The sequence below is a fragment of the Cydia amplana genome, chromosome 17, assembly GCF_948474715.1.
Source record: "Cydia amplana chromosome 17, ilCydAmpl1.1, whole genome shotgun sequence".
Taxonomy (NCBI): domain Eukaryota; kingdom Metazoa; phylum Arthropoda; class Insecta; order Lepidoptera; family Tortricidae; genus Cydia; species Cydia amplana.
The window spans coordinates 7,810,568-7,822,931 of record NC_086085.1 but is presented as its reverse complement, the minus strand read 5'-3'; the positions used below and the strand labels follow the sequence as shown (position 1 = coordinate 7,822,931).

General features: G+C 40.1%; 1 protein-coding gene across 2 annotated transcripts in view; it reads right to left on the bottom strand.

Moving 5' to 3' along the window:
• LOC134655692 (metastasis-associated protein MTA3) overlaps positions 1-12,364 on the bottom strand; it is an 87,166-nt gene that overhangs the window by 27,826 nt on the left and 46,976 nt on the right. The window contains exons 3-4 of one of the 2 annotated variants that reach the window (XM_063511146.1): positions 11,027-11,134; positions 7,171-7,194 (exon numbers count right to left, since the gene is read on the bottom strand). In XM_063511146.1, the coding sequence (XP_063367216.1) occupies positions 7,171-7,194; positions 11,027-11,134 (132 nt within the window). The remainder of the gene's footprint in view (positions 1-7,170; positions 7,195-11,026; positions 11,135-12,364) is intronic. The other variant, XM_063511147.1, reaches the window with a different exon arrangement.

Genomic DNA, 12,364 nt, shown 5'->3' with positions numbered 1-12,364 from the left:
GTGAATGCAAAACTAATTGTCACTTCAGTTTTAAACCAGGGTTCTCATTAAGCACCCTCTGATGAACCTAAATTAATGGTCGTTCGTTGCAATAAATGTGTTTTGAGAGATATAATACCGCTCCGAATTTAGTGCCATCCGAGTGGGGCAGAAAGGATTCCACGCGCTGTCAGTGGGTAGTAAAACTCGAGTACCGGAAGATACCCGTATCTGGGTCATTCTAATTTTCATTAACCCTTTTTCTTTTGTAAAATAATAACAATTGAATTAGTATAGTATAGAATATATTATATAAACATTATGTTCTGAAATTGTATTTTTACCGCACCAGATGCTAAAGGCTCTGTTGCATTTTATCCACATGTGTGGCAAAGTTATCAAATCAAATGTTGAGTCGTTTCCTTATGGTGGCTGGTAGAATTGACTTTTCTGTAGTTTATTAATAAGAAACGAAAATTAGAAAAACGACTTAGAGAAGGTATGGGTATATTACGAGGTGACTATTGGCAGTTTAGGGTTTACTGGAGGCTTCTAGTGGGAAATATGTGTTGAGTTCGACTAGTTGAAAAAGCCTCAACACGACGCTAATGAAGTTTTTTGACATAATGCTCAACTAAGGTTTCACCAGACGATAGTTACCTACCTATGTCTTTGCAGTAAGTCAAATTTTTATTTTATGGAATCTAGAGAATTAATGCAAATCTTAAAGTTCGAAAATAATTATGTAGTATATATGAATAATGGTGCCAGATACGAAATACAATCGTATGTTAACACTTTAGTTGTTTTTCGTTTACGCATACTACATAATAATAAAAAAAATGGTGTGATGAATACGAGTGAGCATAAAAGCGGCATATTCCGCGAGCGGAGTCCGCTTCGAATGAATATTTTGTGTCGGAGATTTTTATCGGTATTCATACTTTTTGGAAGACATATTATAGAGTGTTTATGTCATTTTTATAGCAGTATGACGGTACCAAAAGGTTAGATTTTGTCGTCGGGTTTAATGTTTTGATAGCTTAGTGGTTCTGAGATCTTTCAAGGGATATGCGACATTCGGTAGCGGTCGCCTCGACTAGGGATGGGGGTAGTTTGGCAATTTAATAACAGAGGATTAGGGCCACATTACGCGTCACTACGCAACTAATTAAAGCGTAGGCAAAGAGAAAATGGCAATCTGTAGAGTCCTCCCCCCGCTAGTGGTGGGGGGGGGGGGGTGTCGGTTACGTGTGCCCCCTTGGGGTGGTCGGGTGTATGGTTTTTCTGCTCGGGCATCCTTTGCTTACTTATTGATCCAGTCAAATGTGTGGAGGTGGCGTGGTGGGTGGCGCGCCCGGCCCCGCGCCCCCTTCAGGGGGTACGTCCAAATAAATCTGCCGCCCGCGAAACACCGCAGTGACAACAGCGGCCGCCGGTAAGATGCGGCCGCACTGTCTCCGCTTTGTCGGCCTCAGAGGCGAAATGCGACAACAGGTGCGAAGGGTGACCTTCCCGCCGTAATGTGGTCACAAAAATCGTCATGTGCCATTTTAATTGGAATGATTTCCATCGGAAGGCAGCGGCGGGCGCGACCTTAGGAACAGGCATGCGCGCAACCGTCAGCTAGGTACCTACCTAGTGGCGAAACCGCGACGCCTCTGCTCTCTTCGTAGAGGTCAATGACGCCCTTTTCCCAAACAACTGATAACAGTACAATAATTATTTTGCAACCCGGATTACCAATCCCATAATAACTTGAGAAGGTAACTCAAAGGTCGAATCTATAAATTTGATCTACATTATAAATTAATTATATTCAACGATAGATTTTCAATTTGTGTTTCGTAGCTTTTTGTTAGCTACTCGGTGTCCTAATACTGCTAAACAACGGGATTGCCCTGACCAATAATGAAGCTTACTGGAAAAGTAAATTCTATTACCTACTAAATGAATACTATGAAATAAGGCCTAGTTTCCCGTCTGGGTTGGAAGGTCAGAAGGCAATCGCTTTCGTAAAAACTGGTGCCTACGCCAATTCTCGGGATTAGTTGTCAAGCGGACCCCAGGCTCCCATGACCCTTTTGGCAAAAATACCGGGATAACACGAGGAAGAAGATGTACGAAATGTAATTTAATATTAATCGCTAGCTTTTCGGTGAAGGAAGAAGTCCTGCACCCATTTGCGAAAAAATTCAAAGATGAAGTCTCAAATCTGCTTTGGGCCAGTGTGAGGATGATTGTTCTGTACTATGCCAACCCCTTTCGAGCGTGAGAGAAGGCTTATGCCCAGCAGTGGAACATAAATATACAGGGTGCGGATGTTGATAATGATGATCGGTATGAGTCAGTGATCTAATACGCGGACGAACAGACAGCGCTAGCGCTCGTGTCGTAGCCTAGCGGTAGGAGCGTGCGACTTTCAATCCGGAGGTTGCGGGTTCAATCAAACCCCGGCTCGTACCAACGAGTTTTCGGAACTTATGTACGAAATATCATTTGATATTTACCAATCGCTTTTCGGTGAAGGAAAACATCGTGAGGAAACCGGACTAATCCCAATAAATAAGGTCTAGTTTACCCTCTGACTTAGAAGGTCGGATGGCAGTCGCTTTCGTAAAAACTAATGCCTACGCCAATTCTCGGGATTAGTTCCTAAGCGGACCCCAGGCTCCCATGAACCTTGGCAAAATTGCCGGGATAACGCGAGGAACATGATGGTTGATGACCAAATTGTGGCTTTCTAGCACTAACGGTCACCACTACGGTCACGGAGCAAAAAGCCTTGCCATGGCGAACTACGAACTACATACAGGGTGGTCCAAACCTCGACGTCCAAAAACGACGACGTTCATACCTTTAACACCATTTGCAGCGTTTTTTGGTGAACCGCCAGCGCTAAAAAAGAAACATTCAAAATAGTTCAATAGTTTTTTTTAAATAAAGAAATTGGTTCATCCCGGAATTTCTTAAAAAATTTAAAACTTCAAAAATTCATAACTCGAAAACTACGAAAAATCGGCTAACATACATGAGGTATATTCTGATAGCCCACGATGTGAGGAATCTAAAAAAAATTTTTGACGTCGAGGTTTGGACCACCCTATATAAGGTCCTAGTTGACGCCGGAACCCTAAAAATGTACCTATAAATAGCATAATACCTGCTTTATTTTGTATCCGGGTAACGGTTCGGTACATTGCATTTTGGTATTGATGGATAAAACACGGGTCGATGTAATTTCTTATGCACCCTGCATTTTTAGGTCGCCTCTCTAATGACGCTGGAAAGATGTAAAGACTTGGGAGAAGCTAATCAAGGGATTGGCTTCTTCAAAAGGAGCTTATATGGTATAAATTGGATATTTTTTTATTAATTTATTAAATAATGTAATTCGATTAGGATATTTTTTTATCCTCGTAAGACCCACCATAGAAAGTATTCAAATTTTTAATTTGAACCTTACTAATATAATTAAATAGGAACCAATTTCGTTTGTTTTAAAACGCAATGAAACAAAAGAAATGCTACTTTATTTGTTTCATGTAAGGTTCAAATTATACTGATTTAAACTTTCACGATTTTTACACATTATTAAATTGTACAACGGGACTTAATCGCGTATCAAAATTTTAAGATTTACCTCCGACGTTTCGAGGACGGCGTTGTCCCCGTGGTCTCGGAGAAGTCTGACCACGGGGACAACACCGTCCTTGAAACGTCGGAGGTAAATCTTAAAATTTACATACGCGATTAAGTCCCGTTGTACAATTTAATAAGGTTCAAATTAGCTTGCAACGAATATGTACATTTTAATGTACATTTAGATTTAGACTCACGAGGTTAAATTGCAATTTTATATTATGATAATAACAATCTAAATCTACGTGCTAAATAAATTCATTCAATTGGACTCTTGTCATAGAATTGTCACTTGAGCAATATGAACAAGTTATTTATTTGAAATCGTATGATAATGATAATATTGATAATATACAAATTCTAACATTAATATATTGTTGATGCAAGGTTGATTCTACACTCAGCTGCAGAGAAAAGGTACCTACTGCATAGAAGTTTGTATGCAAAGGTGCTAAGCTAATAGTATTGCTGACTGTACACTCGGATTCTAGTACATATCTGCTTACAATGTTCTATGTTTAATTGATGCTGGTCATGTTGTCCAACTTATAAAAAAAAAAAAATCATTTATTTCAGACCTTGAGTCCATACACTTACAACTAACTACAAACTAAATTTAACTTAAAAACAAAGTTTTGTACGGAACACTAATAATACTCTTTGTTGTAAGTATTTGGGTTAGCAAGGAAAAGAAAAATAAACGAAAGCGGGGACGGTGGACAATCTCATCTTATAAAAACTGAGCATGCGTTCGTTGGCCTTCGGCGGCCGGGCCGTCCACACTAAATTCGGCCGAATGGGTCAGTTCCTTTGACGTTGCCGTCACGCTCCGGATCACCGGCGAACGCCCACGAACGTTTGTTGGCGTTCGCTAAACCGCCCAGACCGGACCAACGACGGCCAGCGAAGGCCCTTCGTTGGCTACGTTCGAATTCGTTCGTTCAACCTGTACACGGCATTGCTCATACATATACATGTAACAGTGACGAACGTTGGAACAAGTAGGAATCTTAATATGTATTCGGTTCGGTTGCGAGGTAGTAGAATTAGTAGAAAAGTTGCTTTCGTTTATAGGAACCACAGAACAAGTAGAATGGCGATGCGAGCAGGGTACGTGTCGCCGCGGGGTTTTGAGCAAACGCTCGCATGCTACTCGCATGCCTTTTTGCGGCACAATAACGTTCAGATTAAGAAGAGATTAAGCAGCCAGACGTCATATGTTTAAAGGAGGCGTATCCATTCACCACGCACACAAGTTTTTACTACCGTTGCGCGAGTGTTAGTAAATGTGGAGAGGAACGAGCGGCGACACCGGTTCCGCTTCCGATACTAACTGCGCGATAGCCATTCTAACCTCTTTAATATGTTCTGTGGTAGGAACTATGTAGTTGAGAGTTGAGTAAGAGTTACTCTTACTAAGGGCTCATTTAGACGGCGCGCGAACTCGCATGCGATTCTAGTTACATTGCGGACGGTTACGTCCAATTCAACCGACCGATCAAAACCCGCAATGTAATGAAACTCGCATGCGAGTTCTCGCATCGTCTAAATGAGCCCTAAGTGTCTTAACCAAGTGTCAATATAGTTTTGACAAGTCAATAACATAGGCAGTGATCACTTGATCAGACTTATTTTTCAGATAAATACGACTTTTCGGTTTGCCTTGCGCGAGCGCATGTATGGGATATTTCCTACGTTTGTCTATGACCTATGACATAAAATGGGGCAGCATTTCGTTACCTACAGCAGTTGCGATACCTATTAATGACGAAGCTCGTCATAAAGTAGCAGAAAGCAGCATACTGTTATTGCATTCGTTTTGTTGCGGGCGAATAACGTGGAGGTTTACGGCGTGTTCGGTGATATGAAAGGATTGTCAATGGTCGGTTTTGTTTGGCGCGGTCGGCGGCTGAGTGGCGGAGTGGTAATGTGGTAAAAGTGTAATGAGAGGGTCGGTCGACTGGGCCCTGCGTGGCGCGATGCGGCGCGGCCGGCGGGCGGCGGGGTGCGGGCGGGCGCGCGGAAGGAATGCGTCGTTTTCGCATCGGGAGAAACGAATGCGTTTTAAGCGTCGCGGGTACACAATGGCGGCGTGACGAGATCCGGTTCGCGGGAGGCGCGGGGTAAGAGGGCGGGGGCTCTAATCGATAGCCGGCGAGCGACGGCCGGGCGACTGCGGCGCATAGGTGACAGCTCGGGCCCAATCAAATTACCGGCCATGGAGGAGAGTTGCAACTTGCAACGCTATGCCACGCACGGCGGATAACACGCCGCGGCGCTGCAGCGGCGCGGCCGGCGCCCGGGACCTCCGGGCCGCCCTCGCGCGCCAGACACCTCGCTCGCTACGGTACTACTGCATGACTGCATGAGACCTTACTACCGTTACGATCATATGCTAATCGGTTGCTACCTCATTATATAAATTAATTATATATTAAAAAATCAACGCAAGTAGCTCGAGCTTCTTGTAAAATACAATTGGATTCCCCATTCGTTTACGAAGAAACGCCGGAAACATATAAATTTCATTAAGGATTCCTCGAATCTCGCATCCAACAGTTCCCGGTTCAAATCAGCGTTGATATGCGGCGATAGGATGACTGCTTTGCACTACATTGGTTAGCGGATGTCGGGCGAACGAGACGTCCACGAGTGCCTCGGTTGAGGATTGGTGTACGCGCATCTAATTATAGGTTATTCCACCCGCGTACCATACAACAGATCCACGTAGGTACACCATTAACGACCTGTGCACGACTACCTATACATATAAATTTTATCAACATAAGCGGCTGACAGTACATCCGAGCATGTCTATATACGCGATGAGCAATGTGATGTAAACCGTCAGTCCGTCACGCACAGTGAGCGCCGCTCGTCCGCCATACCTAACTTTTATGAAGACCGAATGCAGAAATTACCGAAAGCATAAAGAATAAATAACCTGTAACTAATATCTTAATTAGTTTAGTTAGAATAACATGTACCTTCTTGTGAGTTAATCTAAGTGCCACAAATCATAACACATGCACTACGATGTTCTAATCTACAAGACGTCATACAAAGATCTTACACAAAACTATAATCCCCCCTTATCACATTCGCCGCCGGCCACACATGCTGTGATGGGTGTCACCTAATGTACTAATGTACCATGCAATAACCGCAGCAAATCATAGGCACAACTTAAAAGGGAATGATCGAAGCTGCCTCTCAACTAGTCAAGTACTTAATGAGCGGCGAAGTGACCAGCGAATAAAATATTTACAGAGGAAACGTCAATCGATAATCGGTGCTATTGATGCTTACTTCGAACAACCGTAACGCCTTTTTAATTTAATGTAGCTAATCAAGAGGCCACCGCAATTAAATCGATGACATCATGAGTCGATGTATCGCGAGGAAAAAGAGCACAATTCAATCAACGGGGCGGCGTCGCAGTTCGCAATACATAAGACGTTTATGTATTAAGGAAACTAAGAAAGCAGAATAATCAAAAGTAAGAAAATAGCGAAAAAGAGATCTAAGTAATATAAAATGTTAACTTACGTTCATTTCCGACGTCGAAGTTACCTAGACAAAAACAGGTGGTCAAAACAGTTAGAAACAAAGACGTGGTGTGCAAATTGTAACTCACTGTTAATCATTATGTATTAACAGACATATTTATCTAGACAATCAATGTTATAAACGAATATTAAGGATAATTTCTGCTGTACAGTTAATTAATGATAAGTACCTACATATTTCTTTTTTAACCCCTTCACGGCCACGTATACTAACTACAACAGCCCGCCCAGGCGCCCATGTTTTTAACACGCTTTTATTAGGTCGACCTGTATGTACCTAACATGTAATGGAATCTTGCAAGTTAAATTTGATTCACTTCCCGGTTTCCGATTGAGCTGAAACTTTGCATACACATGTAAGTCGGGTGACAATGCAATATTATGGTACCATTGAGCTGATCTGATGATGGAGACAGGAGGTGGCCATAGGAACTCTGTGATGAAACAACGCAACCTAATTGTGTTAGGGGTTTTTAGGGTTCCGTAGCCAAATGGCAAAAAACGGAACCCTTATAGATTCGTCATGTCTGTCTGTCTGTCTGTCCGTCTGTCTGTCCGTTCGTATGTCACAGCCACTTTTCTCCGAAACTATAATAACTATACTGTTGAAACTTGGTAAGTAGATGTATTCTGTGAACCGCATTAAGATTTTCACACAAAAATAGAAAAAAAACAATAAATTTTTGGGGTTCCTCATACTTCGAACTGAAACTCAAAAATTTTTTTATCATCAAACCCATACGTGTGGGGTATCTATGGATAAGTCTTCAAAAATTATATTGAGGTTTCTAATATCATTTTTTTCTAAACTGAATAGTTTGCGCGAGAGACACTTCCAAAGTGGTAAAATGTGTGTCCCCCCCCCTGTAACTTCTAAAATAACAGAATGATAAAACTAAAAAAAATATATGATGTACATTACCATGTAAACTTCCACCGAAAATTGGTTTGAACGAGATCTAGTAAGAAGTTTTTTTTGAATACGTCATAAATCGCCTAAATACGGAACCCTTCATGGGCGAGTCCGACTCGCACTTGGCCGCTTTTTAGAATTGTCTCGATAAGTATTAGTTGTCTGTCGTAAGAAAAGTACAGTCAGCGATAAAAGCGTGTACCAAAAATGAAATTTTTGCAAAAAACTTATTTAAGTATTAAAAAATCCCTAAAGCGTTTTCTTGACATACTAATGTCATTTACATAAAAATAGATCAGTGTCGTGCGCCTGTTATAGATATGTATGTATTTGTATAGTCCTTTTATCAGGTAAACGATCTGTACTGGCGGTCTAGCATGAGTTGCGTTCTCGCGCGCGACTCCATACATCTGGCGCGACTTCAAGTATGGACTCGCGCGCGAGAACACAAGTTGTGCTAGACCGCCTGGTAGTCAATCTGCTGGCGCGCCATGGCGTAGGACTGAGTTTTGTACGTGTGTTGCAAGACTTGCAAGGCGGTGAAAGGGTCAAAGGGTATAGCCGGGTAAGCATGGCCAAACTGCCCTTAGCGAAAAAAACAATTTCCTTTTACTGGATTATTAACCTATGTATATGTAGTGCTTTCACCAAATATTAAGCCTCAAATGCTTCAGATTTAAAAAAAAAAATGCAAAAAAAGAAAAATCATTTTTATTTTATTACAGCCAAAGTACTAATCCGATTTCTTTGTAATTTGGGTATGTTGTATATACAATTAAGGTCGCTTTCTGAAAAAAATAATATTGAATTATCTCTTAAAATAATAGTAAAAAATTTAGATGAAAATTTTCAGAAAAATAAAAAAAATACATGCGAGATAGCGACAGTTATCAAATTTACATATTTCATGTAGAATTTAATAATGTTTAACATATATTTTTTTCAAAAATTAAAATCGGGATTAACAGTGTTAAAAACTCGAATTTGTAACATCCCATAATACCTTCTCTTCATACAAAATAACTTGTACGTTATACTAGAAAGTTATATTCCCAACGCAATTTGAATTTAGAACGCGATTTATTTCGCTGAGCGCGGACCTTAAACTCCGTGGCTGTATGCGGCTAGGGCGAACGGCATTCAGAGATTTAAAAAGCGGCCAAGTGCGAGTCGGACTCGCCCATGAAGGGTTCCGTATTTAGGCGATTTATGACGTATAAAAAAAACTACTTACTAGATCTCGTTCAAACCAATTTTCGGTGGAAGTTTACATGGTAATGTACATCATATATTTTTTTTTAGTTTTATCATTCTCTTATTTTAGAAGTTACAGGGGGCCACACACATTTTACCACTTTGGAAGTGTCTCTCGCGCAAACTATTCAGTTTAGAAAAAAATGATATTAGAAACCTCAATATCATTTTTGAAGACCTATCCATAGATACCCCACACGTATGGGTTTGACGAAAAAAAAATTTTTGAGTTTCAGTTCGAAGTATGGGGAACCCCAAAAATTTACTGTTTTTTTTTCTATTTTTGTGTGAAAATCTTAATGCGGTTCACAGAATACATCTACTTACCAAGTTTCAACAGTATAGTTCTTATAGTTTCGGAGAAAAGTGGCTGTGACATACGGACGGACAGACAGACAGACATGACGAATCTATAAGGGTTCCGTTTTTTGCCATTTGGCTACGGAACCCTAAAAAAAGCGCGGGAACAGGAAAACAGGCACGAATTTTATACAGAGCGTTAACGATTGAAAAATGTCTGTTCCTTTGATGAATAAAATACGTCACATTCTAAATTCAAATTCGTAAAGACTGCGTTCACAATATACTTCATTCGTTTATGACTACTTAGCTTTGCTTGTATGAAGAGAGAGTATTATGGGATGTTACAAATTCGAGTTTTTCACACTGTTAATCCCGATTTTAATTTTTGAAAAAAATATATGTTAAACATTATTAAATTCTACATAAAATATGTAAATTTGGTAACTGTCGCTATCTCGCACGTATTTTTTTTATTTTTCTGAAAATTTTCATCTCAATTTTTAGGGTTCCGTAGCCAAATGGCAAAAAACGGAACCCTTATAGATTCGTCATGTCTGTCTGTCTGTCCGTCTGTCCGTCCGTATGTCACAGCCACTTTTCTCCGAAACTGTAAGAACTATACTGTTGAAACTTGGTAAGTAGATGTATTCTGTGAACCGCATTAAGATTTTCACACAAAAATAGAAAAAAAACAATAAATTTTTGGGGTTCCCCATACTTCGAACTGAAACTCAAAAATTTTTTTTTCATCAAACCCATACGTGTGGGGTATCTATGGATAGGTCTTCAAAAATGATATTGAGGTTTCTAATATCATTTTTTTCTAAACTGAATAGTTTGCGCGAGAGACACTTCCAAAGTGGTAAAATGTGTGTCCCCCCCCCTGTAACTTCTAAAATAAGAGAATGATAAAACTAAAAAAAATATATGATGTACATTACCATGTAAACTTCCACCGAAAATTGGTTTGAACGAGATCTAGTAAGTAGTTTTTTTTTTATACGTCATAAATCGCCTAAATACGGAACCCTTCATGGGCGAGTCCGACTCGCACTTGGCCGCTTTTTACTATTATTTTAAGAGACACTTCAATATTATTTTTTTCAGAAAGCGACCTTAATTGTATATACAACATACCTAAATTACAAAGAAATCGGATTAGTACTTTGGCTGTAATAAAATAAAAATGATTTTTCTTTTTTTGCATTTTTTTTTAAATCTGAAGCATTTCAGGCTTAATATTTGGTGAAAGCACTACATATACATAGGTTAATAATCCAGTAAAAGGAAATTGTTTTTTTCGCTAAGGGCAGTTTGGCTATGCTTACCCGGCTATACCCTTTTGTGTTGATGATGGCTAACTTACCTATCGCGGGGTCTAGAACTGCCTGTGCTGCTTGTTCTTCCCCGATTGGCGTCTTTAGACATATTTTCTTGAGTTTCATTGCAACCGGTGAGTCTTCTGACTGGGCCACTGTAACAAAAATAATATTCAAATATGTCGCTTAAAATGCGTAACAAAACTTAGTAATTGTCAGCTTACTGCCAAGGCTACATGGGAGGGGGGCAGAATTCTGATCTCTTTTGTAATAGTCGATATTGGTCAGGGAATTTATTTATAAAGAATCGGGAGAGGGGTCGTCACTCAAATATAAAATCCATATATTTCTAAAAGTAAATCGAGTTACAAATTGACGTTAACTATATACGTCGTAGGCTCGTTAATTATTGAGAGTCATTATGGAATCATGTAAATGTCATCTATGGTGACATCGGTAGTGCTATTATTTCAGGCTCAGCCAGCACTTATTGCAAGGATCGACCTTTTAATTAAACAAGTTGGAATAAGTGACGTTGCACGAGTTAATTGAGTCCGATAATAAAACAGGATACATGCGTATATTGTGTCTTGGCTCGACTTCCTGTACGCTGTTGTCAATCCTTTGTACTATGTAGGTAGTTATAGTATATTTAATTATTATAATTAACACTCTGAATGTGATGACGAATCATCTCAAAGACTTAAATGGCGGTAAATTAAAACCATAATTTACCTTAACTTTGGCAAAAACAGGCACATGACAACAGTGTCCAAAGGGCACGACTCACAAGCCACCCCTCCATTCAGATCTTTTGTCAAATTTTATGGATGTTACTAAGGGCAATGTTTAAAAACTACTTTAGTAACACACATACCCAGCCTAACATTAGATTTAGTAAAGCTAATGGACATGGAGGTTGGCCTATCAAAGCAAATTAAGTACTTCGATAAACAGAACCCAGGGCTACTGTATGTACATATTATATTCATTAAACTTGGCTGTTTGTTTTAAGTTTAGAATAAATTTAACAGTAAGACCAGGATCTCTAGAACTGTGTCGTATGCATAATTATTAGACCGCAGTTTGACTTCTGACTGATGATCCTTGTAGTGGTGCTCCTAGGTAACGGCACCACTTTTCAGCCCGGCAACATCGGGTTTCTAGGAGCCTAGGAGCACCACAATATGGATTAGAAGTCAAACTGCGGTCGAATAATTATGCATACGACACAGTTCTAGAGTAGAGATCCTGGTCTAAGCATTGACGTATATCTAATATCTAAGGACGGGCTAATGGGGCACTAAAAATCGTACTAGTTCAGCGGTGTTACCCACGAATTCCAGCTAATCGTGCAGTCTAACGCGACTAGTTGCGACTAGGGC